Here is a 21,525-nt window from a genome sequence, read left to right as displayed (position 1 = left end):
TACCCAGGTGATTACAGAGAGATCCAAGGGCACCTCAAATCCAAGTCAGTTTTAGCATGACAATAGAAGCCCACTCCATCCTGAACCAGACACCCCACCTTTGATTCCTCACAGACCGAGCAGCAGCGACAATATCACTGCAATGCACCACAAAGCACGACAGCCAAACCCTTCACTGGCTTCAGATGGATTATGAAAGCACTATAAAAAAAAAATAGAACTAAACTGCCTTTCTAATCTATTATGCTCTCATATGAGCCATTGCCTTTTCAATATATGGAACTTATTAAAGCATGGGAAATTTTGCATGATTCAATAAGGGGAGGAAAACATTAATTTATAACTGTACTTCTACATGTTTCTACAAACCTTTGTTATTCTGCTCAAAATCTTTGAACATCTCATATATCAATTTTTTTTATTACTTTTAAGAAACATACACCAAATTGTGACAAAAGTGATGCATATACAGTATATTAGACACACACACGACTTGATTCAAATACCTATATACGCAAATAACAATATGTGTGTGCAAATTCGTGTGTGTGTGTGATATATATATATGCAGTATATATGTGAATTATGTGTATTAAACAACAATGTATTTAACATCCTCACACGCTGATTAAAAAACATTTTAAAAAGTGTTGTATAGGTCCTTTATAGGGCAAAATGCACACACACATAATTGTTAAGTGCAAAAATGTTCTAGCTCCCGCTTAAATGACTCCGATCTACAGGATGTGCACCACAGGCCTCCAGAGAATTCGAGCACAGAGCCCACTTCAGTTAGATAGCTTGGCATGTGCATTGTTCTCTGACCTTAACGTCCCCCGTTATTTGGTCTGGATACACTTGCATGGCCGGCTGCCATGAATGAATTGTGCCACCTTCTATTTCTCTGTGAAAGAGCATTCGTTTGAGTCATGGCAACAGCCATGCACCAACTGTTTTCCCTCGCTCCCACAGCCAATGCAAGAGTACGACTGACAAGTCACATGACCAACCAGCTGAATTCTAAATGAGGAATACATCCCCAGGGCCATCTCAGGCATGTGCAAGCATTTTCCCTCTTCAGCTTTCCTGCCCGCACCAAAATACTCTGACACACGGAGAGAGGGAACAGCTAACAGCTCCTAAATTGAGGCATAACAGATTAAGACACAGTGTGCTAGAGCAGGGTAATTGTGCGTTATTTTAATGCCTCCTGCATATGCAGTAAAACAGCTTCTATCATGAGTCATTAATGGAACTTGTTGCTAAGGGAGTAACAAGAAAACTGAAGATATTAAACAAGCATTGCACCCCATGTGACACCCATCAGGTACTGCTAAAAGGATGTTTCCTACCCTGTGGCTGCATCAAACATTTGACTTTTTAGGTCAGTGTAGCAGGACTACATCTGTCTGGAGCAAATACAATGACATGAATGCAAAAGACACTGACAAAAGCAATGAAACGGATATGCGATACTCGATCCACTGTTGCACTTAACAATGGAGAAAAGTGCTTAGCTGAGTACTTTAGCTATATTTTTTCAAATAACTTTTAAAGGGAAAATAAAAATAGCACTGTAAAGGGATTAGAAAAAGAATCATTTGGCTCTTATTTCAATGAAAATGATGAACTACTACAATATAAGAAAGCAATATATATTTTGTTTTAAGGAAGCTTGATAAAACACTTTTGAAATCGAAAACATTTCACAAAGAGACATTAAGGCGGAATCCAAATATCAAAGACATTTCTAACCTGAACAAATTAACACGCGACAAAGAGTTAATATCAATGAATTTATTACAATTTACTCAGCTCCAAGGCACGTTACAAGTCTTCTGTTACTACAGAAATATGTATAAACAAACAGAGCATTTCATTTTTCATTTACAGTATTTTTTGCTCCACTAAAGCGTCCGTGCAACTTTAAAGCAAAAAGAGAGAATGAAAACACGTAATAAAATATATCTGTATTCTCAGACCAAGGGATACAAACAAAAAATTGCTATTTTAAAGATCATATTAAAAAAAAAAAAAAAAAAAAAAAGCAGACGGGGCCAAGAAACAAAGAATGCCCTCTTTTAGACTGCATTTGTTATACCTACCACAAAAAAAAGTGTATTCATTAATAACATTTTTTTTTTGCTTGGGATTGTACATGTAGATGTGGAAAATAAGTATGAAATTGAATAAAAACCTTAACGTAAACTGTCAAAGTGCCATAAAAAAAATGTTTGCACGCACACAGCCTCCTCCTTCGTGGAGGAAAACAAATGTCTCTGTACACTGGACTATTTTTGTAACTTCAATATTCACAAGTAGGCTGTCTCTCAATAACAAGTGTGCTGCCCACTTAGAAAGCATTTCTAGGCATTCAAATGCATCTATAATGCCCATAAATGTTGTCTTAGTATGCAGCTCAATAGGTTTTAAGACACAGCCTTAAATATACTCGCTTCACTTGTCTGTTTCGGATGCAGGAAGCATATATATTTATATTTAAGGGTCTCTTTCTTTCTTTACTTTCACATCCCCGGCTAAAATGGTCGCTATCTCGCCTTGCATGAAAGCCCAAGGCACGTTTGACCCTACCAGGGGACATTTCTCTCCGCTGGGGCAGTACACCTCTCCAGTGGCACCCTGCGCTTTGATGCTCTCCCGGGAACACGGGAAACAGAATTTGTGGTTGGGAACTGACGGGCACTGGACGAAGTGTGTGTCTTCTAAACGTTCGTGGCAGATAGTACAACACAAAGGTCCGTTGTTGGCCATGGGTGAGTCTGGAATGTTCTGAGGGTGCACCTGATCCATGCCCTGATGCGAACCCGATTGAGAAGGTGTCCCTGTCAGACTGATGTCCCCGTTCCGGGAGGCCAAACGCCGCTGTCCAGACACCGAGGCAGGGGAGACCGGGCTGCTACTGTTGTGTCGGGTGGATGTGGTAGAGTGCACTGAGTTGCTGTCCTTTGGTGAGTGCGCGTTACCCAAAGTGTCTGCGACCGACATGAGCGCAGCCATGGGGGACTGTCCATTCTGGGGAGCTGATTCAGGTGGGGTGGCTCGACTGGAGTGCACTGACCCCAAGGGCGGAGGTCCGCCGTGAGAGGCTGCAAATGAGCCAGACGCCATGGTCAGTTTGAGCGCCTCGCTTTGACTCGCCATCCACTGCTGTCTCTGCTGCTCCCCCTCCGCTGAGTCTGGTTCTGGGGAGGCTTTGCGTTTGCGCACGCCAGTCCTGAGCGCACTGCCTGATGCCACAGCCCGGGGCATGTTGACCAGCGCTGAAGGCAGCAGAGGGCAGCTGGCATCGATGTAAGGCTGGGGCAGCATTTCACCCCCGAGCCCCTCCTTAAAGAAACGCACAGACTCCGGGAGCAAATCGCCCAAGAGCCTCCAGTCACCAGAGCCATGCTTTTTCTCATATTCCAGATATTTAAAGCCGGAGGAAAGCCCTCTGCCATAGTCTTTCATACAGTCCTGGTACATCTGTTTAGCCACACCGGACGCACTGGAAAACACATTACCAGATCCACTGGGATACTCAATAAAGATTTTCAGTTCATAGTCCATGCCGGGCTTGGAAATAGCATCGAAAGCAAACACCCTACCTAGAAGGGAATGATCTTTCTTGAACCTCACATCAAACGGAGTGCAATTGGAAAGTGTGATAAGTGTGTCCCTCACTATCTTGGGTTTGCTTGCCCAATCCTCTGCTCTGCTCCTCAAACTTTCACTAAGTTCAGCCAGAGCCTCTGCGTTACGCTGCTTCTCTTTTAGATCTCTCTCTTGGTCCGTGCTGGACACAGAACCGGGTCTTTTACCTTGCTCGGAGAGCGCGAGCGCCGGTCCGATGCTGGCCGGGGCTGGAGGGACTCGTCCAGACAGGCTGTGCTGGGCTATACTCGCCGCTGACGGTGGGCCGTTCAGGAGAGTCTGCGGAAGGAGGTTCGGCGGCACGCTCATCTGTCCCGATACTGCCACCAGCCCGTGATTCCGACGCGAGTTAGGGCTCTGTCGGTTCAACTCGGGGGGTCCGTCGTCTGATTTGGGGAAACCGTTCGGTCCGCCGAGTCCGTTCGGAAGCCTGTGCGCTCCGATGCTGGAATAATCAAAGCGTGATCTCTCGGTGCCGAGCGCGTATCGGTCCAAGCCGGGCTGTTGTTGTTGTTGCTGCTGCTGCTGTTGTTGTTTTGACGAGCCGTCCACATGGTTCATCTGCACCGACTCCTTGGATGACATGCCGGCTTGTGCTTTCACCGCGGGCGGCGGCGCAGGACCCGGGGATCTCCCTTCCTGGAAGCCATGAGCCCGCTTCAGATGGCGCGCGGTCTCGATAACAAACTCGATCCTATCCGCGCCCTCGTAATTCACGCAACCCCTGCACACGGGCTCCGTAAAATCCCAAATCATTGCCCACGGCATGCGCGGCAGATCGCACAGATAACACGACTGTCTCCTCGACGAGGAGACCTGCGCCGAAGACATGTTGAGCTGCTCCTCTCGGATCCGTTATACGGTTACTAGGAGGCGAATGCGCCTCTTCTGCTTCTCGGAATGCCACCTGGCTGGGCCGGTGACGTCAGCACCACGTTCCGCAGTTGCTTTTTCTGTTACAAATGACAAGCCACTTGTTGCCATGCGAGTGCGCATGCGCTAACCACTCCCTAACAAATCTTCTGAATGGACCGAGAAACGCGCACCGCCACCATGTACGGCAAGCCGATTTAACATTTATGACACAAAAAAAATATCAGTATCTATTCTTATGTTACTAGCACTTTTAGGTAAATCCGATATCTGTTCAGTAATTATTCATTATATACAATTTATTTTTTTGCTTGTAATCACTATCACATTAGTGGCAAGTAACCCATTTTTAAAGGTAACATTTGTTGTTATTAGTATCTATAGTTTCTAATAAATAAGTATTGGAACTAAGGAATAGTAACTAGTAAATCTGGAATGGACACCATGAATAATTAAATGAATATATGAAAAACAGATTCCATACATGTCAATGTCAAAAATAAATCAATAGAAATTGAAAAATAAAAAACATGCAATTGCTTATCCGTAAAAATAGTTATTTGTCACTACTGGGATACCAGTAGCAATGGTTAATAGTATCTAATGAATAAGTATAAACATAAAAAAAAAATTCTGCCAGCAGGAGGCGCTATTAGAAAGGGTGAGATAGATGTTTCTCCGGTAACAGCTGTATACGAAGCAGCGCTGAGCTCACAAATGCTGATATATCAGGCATCAAATTTTATTTTCTTCGGCGGTTTTTGATTTTGAAACTTGTAGTCCTCATGTTTATTCAACGAAGTCAAAGCCTTTTAGAAAATCTATTTGTGGCGGTCAGTTTTGAAATAGTGGTGGCCCGCCACAAATAAATCAATGTATGGGCAACCCTGAATTATAAAAGACTAATCTAATAGATACTAGCCACTACTGAAAATGAAAAGCCTACTATAAAATGAGAAGTTACTGATGAAATAGAAATTGGATATTAGATCACATACTAGTAATTAAAAATAGGTATTTTTTATTTATGAAAAAACATTTTTATAAAAATAATATTAAAAGAATAAATGAGTAAATGCTCAAGCTACTTGCCATAACTCGCTGGCTGTTTGCTCTCAGAATACAAGAGCTAGAGTTGTGGGTGGAAAATCTGAGGTATTCACGTTTCTCCCAGAGTGTCTGTTCTGACTGCTTCTAAAATCTCCATACACTTGATATTCTGTGGTACTATTAATAATGCAAGATCATGTTAAAAAAAATGCCTAGCAAAATGCATGTGTGATTTAAACAAAAAACTAAAAGTACTATGGACATATTTTAAACAAAATACATTCCTGGGCATTTGAAATAACATCTGAGCCCCATGACATCCTTAAACAGACTTCCTTAAACATTAACAATGTTTACATCTACTGTAAATGTAACGACGTAATGATCTACTATTATTAAGTGATTTGATAAATATATGATTTCTAGGGTTTTGCATCTATCAGCCTCTGAATGTTTACCTTCAAATCAGACATTTTTCACAGCCCTGCCCCCTAAAATCCCCTTTCCCATAGTCTGTTCTCTGCTTAACAACAGAAAAAAAAGAGAAAAACTCATCCTGTTATACAACAAGACGAGAGGGTGGAAAAACCGAGAGAAAGGAAAGAAAAAAAATCAAGGGAGGTCTGGAGGAGAGGAGAAATGCCATTTATTGCAATCCCTGAATTCTGCTGGCACAGAAAGAAGCTGTGCTTTATCCAAGCTAAAAACATAACTACCAAGTAAGGCATCAGCCAAATCTGAGGATGTGATCTTTTCTCTACAATGAAAATTATATATACAGTAAAAAAATCGAGCACTAAAGATCCTAAATTTGTATGTCAAAAGGATGAAATATCCACTACTGATATGTCAGGCAGAACGTCTTCCAGCTTCTAAGCCCGGGGACAATTTGCACAGTATTCTTGCTCCGTGCTTGTGACTCAGATGGTGTGAATGAGCCTGATGCCTTTGGTTTGTGCCCCAAATTAACGTCATAAAGAAACAGTGTTTGTGCAAATTATCTTCAGTGTTGGAGAGAGTCACTTGACTTTAAAATGAATTCAGGTTTTGACTTTAAAAACACGCAAATGTCCCTGTCTGACACATGACCACAAGTAGAACTCAAATATTTATACTGGAAAGAAAATATTTAGTACAAAAATACATAAATATCATTCTATGGGCAAAAAAATTGGGAATCCTTTAGCCTGTAAAGGATATCTCACCCTCCTTCGCTTTCACTGAGAGATGTTTCTCTGTCCCTGTAGTCTTCTCATGAATACAGATCACCCTGAGGCTTGGCACTCTCTCTCTCTTTCACACACATGCACACAGACACATGCCCTGAACAGAACATCACTCACCCACCCACCCTCCTACACACACACACACACACACACAGAGCCACATACATGTGTAGACACACACACACACACTGCATGGAAAGTTTTCCATGTTCAGCCTTCCACCAGCTTATCGCAGGGGTTAACTCTCAGCTTCCGCTAAGTGGCTGGCGGGCTGCCAGAGTGAGGGATTCTGGGAAAAGGCGAGTCTTGCCAAGTACAAACTGCCAACATTAAGCAGGCCTGACAGCCTCTCTCCTCCTCCAAACTTGGCAGCCATTCAAAGTACTCTTTCATTTGAGACGCTGGCGGGCGGCCAGATGCATGCAGATTTACTTTACCTATTCTCAGATGGAGTCGATAGAGACCGCCCCGCAGTTGCCATAGGAACCAGAGGCTGCTCGGAGACTTCCCAGAGCTGCTCGTGTGTGCACATCTTGTGTCGAACACTCGGTAACCTGCAGATGTATGACTTTCACTCTCCCTCACTTGTTTTTTTTAGAACAGACCTTACTGTTACGCAGGAATATTGACTTGAAGAGAGAATGGAAAATGCAGCTGCTGAACCGCCAGTGGCGGTAGTAAAAGCTAATTTACCATTATAAAACGCTCCGTTTTCACATAACCGGCGCAAACTGCATTTCAATCACAAAACAGTACAAATACTGAGCCAGGTTTACTGAAGAGACAGATCTGAAGCATTACCCCACATATGTTAATACACATACTATGATGGACTTATGATACCTTGACACACGAAATGGAATGATTACCATATTTATGTTAGTCAAAGACAGATGAGTCTAGCATATAATTTGCTATTATCTCAGACCTTTTTGGCTACACTTTTATTGGCACCGGTTGACTCGATTAACAGAAATAGCATAGCATCAGTACCAGCCAGTTTTGTTAATAGATAACGCACATTTTATTAGCGTGTGTGTGTCTGGGTGTGAGAGAGTATTGAGTATCATGTAAAATCTAAATAAATATTAAAATATTAAAATATATCCTATTTTCTGCGATTACACTGAACCGTTTAAAAATTGGTAAGGTCAGTAAGATCGTTTTATTGTTTTTGAAAGAAGTCTTTTATGTTCACCAAGGCTGGATTTATTTGATAAAAAATACAGTAAAACAATATTGTGAAATATTTATATAAATAAGAAAATGTTTTACTTTATATTTTAATAGTCATTTATTCCTGAGATCAAAGCTGAATTTTCAACACTATTACTCCATTCTTTAGTCACATGACCCTTCAGAAATCTTTCTTATAAGCCGATTTGCTGCTCAAGAAATATTTATTATCAATGTTGAAAGGAGTTGTGCATTTAAAACATTTATTTAACATAGAACTCTTTCGTAACATTCCACGTCTCTACTTTCACTTTTGATCAATTCAATGCATCTTTTCTGAAAAAGTATTACTTTCTTTTAGAACATAATCTTACTAACCCCAAACCTTGGTATGTTTATCAGCCATTTAAAGCCTACCAATGAACCTCTAATTCATTAAGTATTATATTTATGTTTATTATTGCACGTCCAAAAAAAAAACACACCCCAAAAAATCCATGATACTTTTAGGTACAGCTGCAGACTGTCTTCTGTTTGCCCCATGACAGTCATATAAACTCCAATGTGAATGATCTTGGTCTTCATGACAAATTTTCTTCGAGGAGGCCCATATGAATTCGCAGACGCAGTGCATAAAGCTTTCGGAACAGGATCCAAAAACATGTTGTATTATTTAGAGCCTTGCTTGCTACATCACAGGCCAAGAACAAAGACATTCAGTTTTACGCACTGCTTCTCATACTGTCATTTTGACAAGTTGCGGTAAGCCTCTTGCACAGAGAGAGACGCTCGGGCAAAACACATTTGCGCTTCCTCCATTTTTTAAGTGACACTTGCTTATGGAACATTAGGAGGGTGTATTTAAACGAAAAAGACAAGATGTGCCTAACCGAGCGCCATAAATAAAACAAAAGCATTCCTTTGGCTTGGGAAAAGAAGTAGTTATGAAGGTCCACTACTATGGTTACGCACTGTGTACGGCGAAACACGAAAGGCCGAGGGTTGTGTGCCTTCCTGCTCTGAAAACAAGATCTATTATTACCTGGACCGCTCTGGTTGGCCGTTGTCAGCTGTTGCCATGGCGAACCTCTTTACCCCGACAGACTGCAAGGCGCATCTCTCGGGAGATCTCCGGTTATTAGGGCTCCGGTCCTGAAGTCTGCCATTTCCTGCAAAGAGAGAAGATATCACAGTGATCAGCCTGGGCACCAGACACCTGCCGCAGTCAGCAGTCCAGCTCATCGTTGCCAGAAGACACACCGCTGCGTGCCTGCGACTCTAACAAGGCCCCGCGTGTTTCGGCTAGTCATCAATTCTGCACAAATCTAGTGCACAATGCCAATAACCCAGACCATAAATGTGTGATACGTGCCAGGTGTTTCTGATCACAAGCGAGCAATTATTCTTTCGCTATTCTTACAGTTTGTCAGCCCATGACTGTAAATGGAAAAAGTCAAATTGAGTACGCAGAGGAGGGAAACCTCATATCGTGCAGAGGTAAAATATCCCGGCGCTCTCGCCTGAGCCCTATTAGGAGACCGGAGAGTGGAATGTTCTCCCTGCGGCGCTGTGGAATGCAGACAAAAGGATACAAAGCTATATAAATACCCAGGACAAGGATTTCTCAATCCTCCAAAAACAACAGTAGAGCTCTTGACCATAATCATTTCCTTCAGGTCAAAAAGGCACCATAAGGAGGGCCTCCTCCTACTGCAACAACAGAAGAGCCACAATGAGCGCCACCTCCTGTGGGCCCCGGTGACCTGGGCTAACGGGGAACAGGAGGCCCTCAAGCTTGTTGAATACGGTTAAATGTGCAGCTAAAGTCTCATGACTCAACGGCAAGCAAAGCTTCATATATGGCAGACCCTCCGCGCAACGTTTCCTGTGAGAGAACAAGCAGACATGCAAAAACAATCATCGCTGTCAGTGATTGCGAAAAAAAAAAAAAAGCTGTGCTGTAAAATGTCTAGTGATTGAACCTACATCAGCTCATTAGATGAATCCGAGACGTGAAATGTTTAGAAATCATTCTAAAGGCCCGTTCACATCAAGGACGATAACTATAACGGTAACGATAAAGAAAAAATGATCCTTCTCAATATTAAATAATAGCAGAGTCCACAGTAGATACAACGATAAAGATATAGCCAGCTGATGAACGATAAAAACATTTACACCCAATCAGAATCCATCCTGCTATAATGAGCTTGAGAAGTTAAAGCGGCATGCAATGAGAATAAACAGACGATATCGTTCACTGGTGTTTACCCTAATATCGTTATCTTTATAGTTTTCATTCTTGGTGTGAATTTGCTGCTTCTCATTATTATCAATGTTAAAAATGTGTGTTCCTTAATATTTTTGCGAAAACTGTTAACAGTAAGTTCAAAAGAACAACATTCATTTAAATCTTTTGTGACATCATAATTGTCAATTCTGATACATTTAATGCATATTTGCTAAACAAAAGTATTATTTTCAAGAAAAAGGAAAAAATCAATTTACATACTGAAACGACTGAATAAAGGCCACGAAATCATACTGAAAATGCTGTCATTGCACCCAACAGAAACCCATTTCAATAAACATATATTATAACATGCAAAACAAAGCAATAACCTCATTAACCAGACTGTAGCAGTCATCATTTTTCTGGGGCGTATTTTCTTCCAAGTGCATTCTGGGACTGTTTACGGTGACAGATGAAAACAACAGCTCCTGACAGGTCTATATACGACGGTTGCCAGCGTTACCACACAGATTCCGATCCCCTTTCCCAGCTGCCGCGTGACGTCAAACCCACACACGTCCACAGCTGCAAAACATCAGCTGTAATGTCGGGACCAGTGGCTGCATTTATAATTACTCCAAACACAGAGCTGTAAACAACACTCAGCATTTAACATGGAGCTGGCACCTCACCAAGGTCCGGATTCTCGTTATAGTGCTGCCAGACGCACAATGCCAGACTGCGGGAACACAGGTCTTAAACATGGCACCCTGTGCAGGTTAAACTCTGAACAAATGCATTTCTTTAATGCATTAAGTGCACTATGGGACACAAAGAACCATAATAAATTTGAATGCTCTGCAGAGGGGCGGATACTGTGTATGTGCTGCTCTATTAAGTTGTGACGCACGGCATGTGACCCACCCCCCAGAGCACATCAACAGTAATGGAGGTCTCGGCAGGTAAGGGCACTGACTAATAATAAAGTCTGCCATTTATATCGGAAAGGGCATCCCTGCGGGGGGCAGACAGACTCTCCTGGTATCTGCTGGTTGATGTGAAAGTGGTGACAAGAAGCTTTCTAGCTTTTAAAATGTACAGTGAACACAAAAGGATCACAATGTAGGTCACGGTGTTAATAAAACATGCTAGTGTATATGTGTGTGTGTGTGTAGATATATATATATATAGATATATATATAGATATATACAGAGACAATGTATGTGAATATAGTTTTATCTGCTTAACCTAAAGAATCAAAGCATTATATTATATACACTATACTATACTATAACTTTATATGTTAAAAGGTTTGGGTTAATAACATTTTAAAGAAATTAATAGTTTTATTTAGTTGTAGACAAGATTTCTATTTCAAATAGATGCTATTGTTTTGAATTTTCTATTTATCAAAGCATTCTGGGGAAAAAAAGTAACCATTTTTACAAAAATATTAACCAGCATAACTGTTTTTAACATTAATAATAATGATAGATGTTTCTTGAGTACCAAATCAGCATATTAGGATGATTTCTGAAGAATCATATGATACTGAAGACTGGAGTAATGATGCTGAAAATTCAGCTTTGCCTCACAAGTATTAACTAACATAATATTTCACGGTTTTACAGTACTGCGTCATAAATAAATCAAATGTAGATACATATATAAAACATTTAGAAAATCAGATCATTTTAAAGATGACATCATCTCATTAAGATTAGGGTAACTGCATATCTGGACACAGCTAGTGTTTGTGTAGTACGAGCTAAAATTCCTCCCCTTAAATCTTTGATGAGGTAAGACCACAAAAATTGCTGTTGAGGGCATTTGCAATATTCATAACCCTTAATGTAAAATCTGCAGGCTTCTCCGCTCATTACTACATGATTTGACTTCTGTTTCACCTATTTGATTTTACTATCTTCACTACCGGTTTGGACTCATTGGACTGACCCAAAGGCTAAACAAATAAAAAAAGACGAGTAAAGAATGATATTTCAAACAGTGACTGCAATGTCTATTGGCAACTGTTGTAAACATCTTAAATAACTACAAAACATGCTGTTTTATGACCTAATATTCTTTTATTTTGAGTGACTACATGGAATATTGATGCTTTTAAAAACGCATTTGTCACACCACAGGACCATTAAAGTGAACCATACAAAAGATAAAAGATTACTAAAACTTAAAATAAAAAGATGATTGGTTACAGCTAACAACTGACCAGTGTTTGACACAATATTTTACAAAATAAACAGTTTTTTTTTTCATTTTTATAACCAAACAGCAGAAATACAATACAACCACTTACTAACTGTATTATGACTATTTTTATTACGACTATTAAAATTGAGTCATAAATCGTCTTCATTTCTCTTACTCACTCATATAAACCTAAATAAATAAAAATCCCCAAACACAGTAACAGCTGCTAAATTTACCTTTTGACCAAAGCGTGCATGAGCTCAGATAATTACTAACACACCTAATATCCTGGTGGATTACTCATAAACGAGTAAACATAAAAGCATCCTCTACACGACATAACACCTCACGCTCCAGATTTCTCCTCTCTGCATGTATTTAACGCCGCTTTGATGATGTACACGAGAAACAAAAGGAAGGTTGGCTAAAAATAGCCCGTTTGAATAGAGCGAGAAAACGGTCTGACAGCCGGAGAGATGGAGCAACGCTGCCGCCGAAATAGCCGGGTTGCCATGACGACCAGATTGATGTGCACAAGTGACAAAATGGAGTCAGAAGCACCAGACATCTTACTGCTGAAGTCTCGATGCACAACAGCCTGAAACCTTCGTGTTTACACCCGCTGATTCCCTAACATTTACATCAAGCTCAATGGAATAATCAATCTGGAAGAGTGCATTGTGTATGTATGTAGGTCGAAACAATAACAGTAATATCGTTATCTTTATAGTTATCGTTCTGGGTGTGTATTTGCTGCTTCTCAACTTTATCAAATTAATGTTAAAAATCGATGTTCTGCAACAAATTTTTAACAGAAGGTTCTAAATAACAGCATTTATTTGAATCTTTTGTAACATTATTATTGTCTTTACTCTCACTTTTGATACATTTAATGCATATTTGTTAAACAAAAGTGTTATTTTCAAGAAAAAAAAATACATTTACATACTGAAATGAGTATATAAAGGCTGTCATTGCATCCAACAGAGACCAATTTCCATAAACATCATTACGCACAACAGCCTGAAACCTTCGTGTTTACACTCGCTGATTCCCTAAATTTGACATCAAACTCAATGAAATAATCAATCTGGAAGAGCGCATTGTGTATGTATGTAGGTCGAAACACCAGAACTGAAGTTTCACACTCCAGGAAAAATACACGCGCGCCATAATTAACTCTCTGTTCTCCCACACACATCCATCAACACGAGCCTGAGAACACAGCTCCGGCGTCTGGGAAAGCAATCCGGCGTTCACGTGGGAGACACGGAGGGGGCCGCAGCAGGAAAACTCTCCCAGGTTTCAGATGTGATTTCTGAGCTTACATCGTGGAAAAAGAGGAAAGAGTGAGGTGAAATGGAAAAGCAGGAATGTTGTTTGTGATAAGCAAGTGTGGCCTATAGTGTAGTCACAGTTGTGTAGGGTAATTCAGCCCGTTTAATGACGCGCACCTCTTGAAGACACTAAAGCAGCTGTGTTAACAGGTCAGCTTGTGCTAACATGCCCAAAGCTTTTCCAATAACAAGCCTGGGCTTTCTCCGACAGGAGCAAAACAGCGTGACTGAGACGAACAGCTTGAACTGTTCATATTTACACAGCTGTTCGGCGGTGACACCTCTTTCAACAACTGCTTTTTGCCTTAATTGGTTTTTAGTGCAAAAGCGAGTCTTCAATCCAATCCGGAGGAGTGACAGATTGGTTGAGTGATGGTGTCTAAAGGGAAAAAGCTTGTTTGGGGATAAATGACTGGTTTTGGAGTTTGAGAACATGAGGTTCTGGGCTGAGCTGATCATTGTTGTCTCTTAAACAGGAAACTAAAAGCAGGCAGTTTCTTGGCGAGGGCAAAGCACAATGGATTCCAAAGCCTGTAGCCAAGGATGCAACAATGAAAGCCATTCGAAAGTAGTGATAAGAATGGACATAACCAAAAAAATAAATAAATAGAATGCTGCAAAATATGTGCAGCAGTAATTAATTAAAATGCTCTGTCTACTTTCCAAACCATAGTGCATGCATATTATATTACAACCAGATATAGCTAAAAAAAAATATTTTGCATGTAAATAAATTACTGAATAATAATTTAAACAAATTGTACAACATGCTTCATTTTTCCAGAATGATATTAGAAAGCTTTTAATTTCAACCACACTGGACTTGGGAAAAAAAAAAAAAACAAGAAAAACAACTGTATGCTGTTACGGATTATCATCAGTACCTCTGATTAATCTAAAATCTACGCTAAAATGATATAAAGGCACCGGAAAGTTCTGTTTGTGGTGCAAAGGCAAAAATTCAGTAGTGACGCTACTGCCATCAAGTGGTTTTAACTTGAATGTCATCCATACTACTGTAATACCACTGTAAGACTGTAAGATCTATTAACCAATGAACAATATTTCAGAACTGTGCTCCGATTGGGTCGTGGACCGAAAAAAAAGTGCACTCAATATAATGCAGCTACTCATAAAATCTAGGCTCTGAAGCAAATATTTGCAATGATCAAATTGCTTTCAGCCAATAAACAGACACAGAGTAAATGATGCAGAAGAGAAACCCACCTTGGTTTCTGAGGGACGATCTCTGAGGTTTGATGGTGTTTGTTGATGATGTCCAGTGGGTGGGTTTAGGAATGACTTTACGTGGTGCAGGGGTCTCCAGGGGGCTTGTATGGCCACCTGTTTGTTTGTCTCGGAGCACATCCTTTAAGACTGCAGGAGAAATTAAATCAACATAAAAACAATATTCAGCACCCTTTAAAAAAAATATATATATATATTTTTTCTTTTATGCCAAAACTCATTTAAATATTAAGTAAAGATCACGTTCCATGAACATATTTGATAAATTTCCTACTATAAATGTATTAAAACTTGATTTCTGATTGCTAATATGCACTGACAACTTCAAAGGTGATTTTCTCAATATTTTGATTATTTTGCACCCTCAGATTCCAGATATTCAAATAGTTGTACAGTGTTGTACGAAGCTACAAGAATACTTTTTATGAAAACAATGTATCAGTGTGGCGCAGCTGACACAGAATAGCATACACTGTTTACGTTCAGTGGATACTCTCTAAAATGGCACCAGGGCACGCAGAGGAGACGAAACGGTGAATAAAGTTGTTTTTATTTTCCTTGCATACAAGCATACGTATTCTCGTAGCTTCGTAAAATTACAGCTGAACCCCTGATGTCACATGGATTATTTTACCGATGTCCTAGCTCCTTTTCTGGACTTTTATCGTGTTAATTACATCGCTGTTTATGGGAGGGTCAGAGGACTCTCAGAATTCATCAAAAATTAATTAATGGCTGAACTAACACTTTAAGTGTCCGTCCAAATATTTTTTATCATCTATCGCTGTATTGATATATGACCAGTAGGGGGGGAAATTAATAATCATTAGAAGGAAAAATAGTATAAATCAGGTCTAAAACATAATTTATTTAATTTTTATTGGCATGGTGAATGAGACACAATCATCTTATGGTGATTATAGATTGTAAAAAGAGAAATCTATGTATACATACTCACCAGAGGTTTTATCAGTGGCAGAGAGTCTGACGCGGTGACTGTCTGAGATCTGAGTGACAGAGCCTGTGTGCAGGGTGGACTGTGAGTCTGTGTTCGCCCGAGCTGCTACAACATCTAGAGCCGATCCCAGGAGGCGATTCTGAAGATAGAGGAGATATGATAAATGCATAAGCTGATAAACACAATCAATTTATGAACTGCAGTGGAGAAGAGTCTTCTCAGACTTGCAGGAATAATGCTCAGAGGTTAAATAAAACAACCAAGCCAGAGATGCCAACTAACCATCTGAATTGGTCTCTGTCGAAGTTACCGTTCTTATAGTTTTGTTGTTTTGTTATCAGTCACTGTCCAAAACGCGTATAGGTCACTTTTTGTATATGTATTATTAGCTTTGTTTATGTTATTCCCTGTGCTTTCCACAATTATTTATTAGATGCCCAGAGGTCCCAGAGGCATTTACATTACATATGACCTGACACAAAGTACACATTGTTCATTCTTACACCCTCCGTACATGATCTCATGTCATGTAGGTCATGAGGCTTTCAAAATGCACCTCACTCTTACAAAATAATTTCTACAAATGTCTTTTTATAGGATTAATATTTCATCAGAATCTGTTCAAGTCTCTGAAACGAAGATGCAATACAACAGCATGTGACTCCTTAAAACAGATCTCTGCAACTAAAGTCTTCTTGAAATAAAAATGCTCAGTGTGCTATGTAGACATAATCTGTTCAGTATTTGGTACTAAGCAACCCTGAAGAACAGTATGATATGTATCAGCCTATCATTGCAGAGTATATATACTGTAGCAAATATATTTAGTTCAAGGATGGAAAACTTGAATGTTGAATGAATGTTTTGGTGTAATAATCCTTGACTTGAATAAGTAGACTAAAAAAATAAAGAAAAGAAAAGAAAAGAAAAGGAAAGAAAAAAATAAACAACGTAAAATAACAAAACATTAAATGAAACAAAAATAAAACTCCAAAAAAAAATAATAATAATAAAACAAAAGAATACAAAAATAAATAAAAACTAAAACAATAACAAAAAAAGAATACAACAATGAAATTAAACAAAATAAAATAAAAGCAAAAGTACACAAAAATAAATACAAAATAAATAAATAAATAAAAACAAAAATAAACTGACTAAAAAATAAAATAAAATAAAATCCAGATTCTGCATCTCCAGGTCGAGACAGAGGTCTTGCCATTTTTACCTGCAGCTGGATCTGCTGACATTGGATCGTCTCCAGGTGTTGCAGTCTCTGCTGCGTCAGAAGATTAAGCTGTTCCTCCAGGAAGGCTGCTCTCCCAACAGAACTGTTCTGAGCTCTCTCCAGCGGGACACTGGACTCTGACGCCTGCAGCCTCCTCAGCTCAGCAGTTACCAGTGCGATCTGAGCCTCCATCTCACTCTGAGCCTGATGGGCCAAACAAAGACAGTTTAAAATCAATGCTATCATACTGTATTGCTCTAAGAATGTCGCAATATTATAATGCTATATGAATCTAATAATGTCTACCTTGATAAGTGGTGCTGTGGCGGCAATAGTAGCAGCTGTAATGGCTGCCACATTTGCAGAAGTCCCAGGATCTCCTAATGGACAAGCAGGCTCTGACTGGCCTCTTGGAGTTTGGGATCTGTCTTGGTCCAACACTTGTACTGTCACATTACGTCTTAAAGGGACACTTTGGGATCTGAGAAACAGAGAAATATTCACATGTACAAAATAATAACCATGTTTGATCATACGAGTGACTGAATGAAATCAGGCATTACCTTTTCTTGAGGGCGGCAGAAACTGCTCCTCTCCCGTCAGCAGAGTATGTTGAAATTTGCATGTCTTCACCTAAGGTGTTCAGATATTTCAATTAGTTTCACATTAGTGACATTTAAAAATATACCAATATAATTCAATAGAATACATAAAATACTATTTTAATTCAAAACAACAATGCAATTATACAAATTCATACCTTTTGACTAAGTTTTCCTTTTGTATGATTTCGCTTAAGCTATATTCTATATATAATACCAATATAGCTCAAAACAAAATAACAACATCTGGCTTCACATTTTCTGTCTGCATGATTGTATGTTTCTGATCTTTGAATATAATACCAATATAACTGAATTCAGTAGAACAGAACAGAACGGAATAGAAATCATACCTATCGATTTTGAGTTTGCCATCTCCATGATTGTAATTTTACTTTTCTTGTTCCTGGAGGTCTATGTAAAGAAAAATTAATTGTTTAAAAAACATTAATCAACTTCAGCAAGTTTAAATTGTTTATAAACAAACCAAATATAACTGTAGGAAGGGGGAAAAACTCACTTTGTCAGAAATGTCAGCAAATTGATTTGATGATCCACTGGGATGTTGTTCATGGGATTCAGCTGAATTCAAATAAAAAAATAATTTATTCTATTGATCCTTAAATGCATGTCACATTTTAACTACAATCAACATAATAGTGTTACCTGTATCTGAAGCTGAAGGAATATTCACTTGGTGGACAGGTGGGATTTCTCTCTCATTCACAGAATGAATATCTTCAGAGTCTGACAGTCTCCTAATGTAAATATTAACTTTATTATGACCCTCATGCTGTATTTCCTCTCTGCTGGCACCCAAAGCAGCTCTGGTTGAACGAATTAACACATCTGCTGCATCAGAGCTGGATGTAGAGTCGTTTAAGTTCGTGTTATTGACCACAGACACACAACAAGGCTCCATTTCCACTTTTCTATCAGTAATAAGACTTTTGTTTTCACTGTTGTCGGTCTTTAAACAGAGGATAATAACAATGTACAGGCCCAGTCGTTAGTTGTCAAAAGCTTTCATCATTTTCAGGCGTTTCTAACAGTCTTACCGTGAACATGACGTCAACATAACGATTATTGCCTTTATTTCGTGAGATATCCTCAGATGATGACACACGTCATTCACTCTGGTGTTGTTGTCAGTAACTTACTGTTTTTAAATTTCCCGCCGCTGGTGATTTTTTTTTTTAAGAAACCGGTTGCTTCAGCCTCTCATTTCTGTTAAATTCACAGTAAACCCCGACTTAATTTCGTAGTATTTTAACGTGATATTCAAAGGAGGTTTTATTTCAGCTGTAAATCCTGTTTTTTCTCAGCGTCGGTTGTTGCTGACAACAAAACTTCACAACTGTGATCCTGGAAACAAGGACACGATCGAAAGATTTCAAAATAAAAGTTCCCTGTGTTCCAATCATGACACTGCTGCCCCCATTTGGTCTTTCATAGAATATTGGGAAAACATGACAAATAAATGTTTATATTTAAAAAAATAAAAATAAATAATAAATAATTGCCTTTTCACATATTTTTTATATAATAAATAAATAATAAGTAATAAATCTGAGAAATTTCAGAAGATTTTGCATCCTGTAGCACAAGTAATCATAAAATTACTGAGAATATAAAACATTATATTTAATAATTTTAATGTTAAATATAAGATGCTAATTTAAAGGGACGTTTGTCGTTGTACACTATGTCTGCACATTTTCAACAAGATGTGCATTACACACTAAAATTAAATAAAAAAATGTATGTATAAATTATGTACAAATATATTACAGAAAAATACAAATGTAAAACGATATTTATTTTTTTATTTCATAAGGGCTCTCATTTGTAACGACAGTTACGAATCTGCCGATGTGAAGCAACGGTTTGTTCTGTTCTCACATGTCCTTCACATCCTGAGCTCTGACAGCAAAGGTAAAAGATTTAATGTCATTTTTTTCTTTGTTTGTTTATTTATTTATTTTTAACGCGTTTTGTTTCTTGTTATATTTATCGCCTGTATCTTATTTATTATAAAGCGTTTATTAATATATTTATTTTTGAAGGCATGTTTCGAATATTTAGTGTTATAAATGTACATACAATATAATGCTAAAGGCCTTTATTATTAAAAAAACATGTATTTATGTAGCAGCCTCTGTACTGTCAATCAATGAAAACGACGAGATCTCCACTGTATTTTAACTATGGCAGCTCAGGTCACTGAATCAGACCAGATCAAACAGGTAAAAAGAACATAACCATACACATTTATATTCTATTTATAGTTTTTTGGATGATTAAATAGCTGTTTTACTGCCCATCTTTGTATTTTGCAGTTCAAAGAATTTCTGGGAACCTACAATAAACTGACAGAGAACTGCTTCATGGATTGTGTGAAAGATTTCACTACAAGAGAAGTCAAGCCAGAAGAGGTGTGTGGGGATGTTGTTTGTGCTTCTATTTCTGCAAGAGGATAAATCGATCATTTATAACCAAATTAGTAATGTAACTTGATTTCAATTGTAACTTGTCTCTCCAGACTACATGTTCTGAGAGCTGCTTACAGAAGTATCTGAAGATGACGCAGAGGATCTCAATGCGCTTTCAGGAGTATCACATCCAGCAGAATGAAGCACTGGCTGCTAAAGCTGGTTTATTAGGACAGCCACGATGATCATTTGCTGCTGGACTGAACCCCAGACCGTTACGACAGTCTCCAGCATGGAGCAGAGGACGCAGGCACTGGGAACAGTGTTAGAAGTCCTCTAACTGGATCATTGGGAATTTTGGTTTCCCTAAGGACATACACTCTCGTTTCGACCACTATGCTGGTCTTCCTTAAAACACGAAAGATCTTGATGGTTTTTATGTTAATGTGCTCCAAAATAAAATATTAGTCAACTCTGATATTCAGTCTCATGTATAATTTAGCTAATGGGATTGAAAGGAATAGTTCACCCAAAAATTCTTACCCTCACATCATCTAAGGTGTAGATGAGTTTGTTTCTTCATGGGAACGGATTTGGAGAAATTCAGCATTCCATCAAATGCTCACCAATGGATCCTCTGCAGTGAATGGGTGCCGTCAGAATGAGAGTCCAATCAGCTGTTAAAAACATCACAATAATCCACAAGACTCCATCTTGTAATGTGAAAACTGCATTTTTAATAAATCCATCAAATAGTTTTAACTTTGAAATTTCACTTCTGGCCGAAATATCAGTCCTTAATCCATTAATCAATTCCCTGTTGTCTTCTCACATCAATCGACTATTATGGATAGTAGACTTGTATTTTAGCTAGAAACAATGGTTTTAAGTTAAAGACATCTTAATGATGGATTTGCGTCTTACAAACAGCATTTCATATTTCACGGATATTATTAACTGATGGACTGAAATCATGTGGATTACTTATGAATTATGTTTTATCAGATGTTTGGACTCTCATTCTGACGGCACCCATTCACCGCAGAGGATCCATTGGTGAGCAAATTATGTAAAACTCAGTTACACCTGTTCCCAAGAAACAAACTAATCTTCATTTTGGGATGGCCTGAGGGAGAATACATTTTCATCAAATTATTGAACTTTTTATCATTAAACTTATCAATTCCAGTGTAAGTTCTGCGTTGATTTTATAGGTATTGACTGGCTAGATGAATCTCAGAAACATGGCCATAAAAGTCATAATTCAGTCCAAAATAAAGAGATTTCTGCCCCTTT

General features: G+C 38.8%; 3 protein-coding genes across 8 annotated transcripts in view; 1 reads left to right on the top strand and 2 right to left on the bottom strand.

Moving 5' to 3' along the window:
- Window positions 1-19,185, bottom strand: part of kiaa0586 (KIAA0586 ortholog) — a 103,945-nt gene extending 84,760 nt beyond the window's left edge. Inside the window, exons 1-10 of one of the 5 annotated variants that reach the window (XM_026286470.1) lie at window positions 18,856-19,185; window positions 18,464-18,767; window positions 18,318-18,379; window positions 18,151-18,211; window positions 17,759-17,828; window positions 17,502-17,676; window positions 17,196-17,399; window positions 15,968-16,106; window positions 14,989-15,138; window positions 9,022-9,148 (exon numbers count right to left, since the gene is read on the bottom strand). In XM_026286470.1, coding sequence (XP_026142255.1) covers window positions 9,022-9,148; window positions 14,989-15,138; window positions 15,968-16,106; window positions 17,196-17,399; window positions 17,502-17,676; window positions 17,759-17,828; window positions 18,151-18,211; window positions 18,318-18,379; window positions 18,464-18,767; window positions 18,856-18,864 — 1,301 coding nt within the window. In that variant the 5' untranslated portion in view covers window positions 18,865-19,185. The remainder of the gene's footprint in view (window positions 1-9,021; window positions 9,149-14,988; window positions 15,139-15,967; window positions 16,107-17,195; window positions 17,400-17,501; window positions 17,677-17,758; window positions 17,829-18,150; window positions 18,212-18,317; window positions 18,380-18,463; window positions 18,768-18,855) is intronic. The other 4 variants (XM_026286471.1, XM_026286473.1, XM_026286474.1 and 1 more) reach the window with 4 other exon arrangements.
- Window positions 1,783-4,637, bottom strand: irf2bpl (interferon regulatory factor 2 binding protein-like). Its single transcript, XM_026286476.1, has one exon. It carries the CDS (start codon window positions 4,483-4,485, stop codon window positions 2,500-2,502), a length of 1,986 nt encoding a protein of 661 aa, XP_026142261.1. The 5' UTR covers window positions 4,486-4,637; the 3' UTR covers window positions 1,783-2,499.
- A 479-nt stretch (window positions 19,186-19,664) lies between the features above and the next one.
- Window positions 19,665-20,707, top strand: timm9 (translocase of inner mitochondrial membrane 9 homolog). 2 transcript variants are annotated; one of them, XM_026286837.1, is made up of 4 exons: window positions 19,665-19,732; window positions 19,950-20,043; window positions 20,137-20,232; window positions 20,340-20,707. In XM_026286837.1, the coding sequence occupies exons 2-4, from the start codon at window positions 20,005-20,007 to the stop codon at window positions 20,472-20,474; spliced, it is 270 nt and encodes an 89-aa protein (XP_026142622.1). In that variant the 5' UTR covers window positions 19,665-19,732; window positions 19,950-20,004; the 3' UTR covers window positions 20,475-20,707. The 2 variants fall into 2 exon arrangements, with proteins under 2 accessions (XP_026142622.1, XP_026142623.1); XM_026286838.1 differs by having other exon boundaries at window positions 19,682-19,732; window positions 19,953-20,043.
- The last annotated feature ends 818 nt before the right edge of the window (window positions 20,708-21,525 follow it).

The sequence above is a fragment of the Carassius auratus genome, chromosome 17, assembly GCF_003368295.1.
Source record: "Carassius auratus strain Wakin chromosome 17, ASM336829v1, whole genome shotgun sequence".
Taxonomy (NCBI): domain Eukaryota; kingdom Metazoa; phylum Chordata; class Actinopteri; order Cypriniformes; family Cyprinidae; genus Carassius; species Carassius auratus.
Note: the sequence above shows the minus strand (reverse complement) of the source record. Positions and strands in the feature narration are given on the sequence as shown.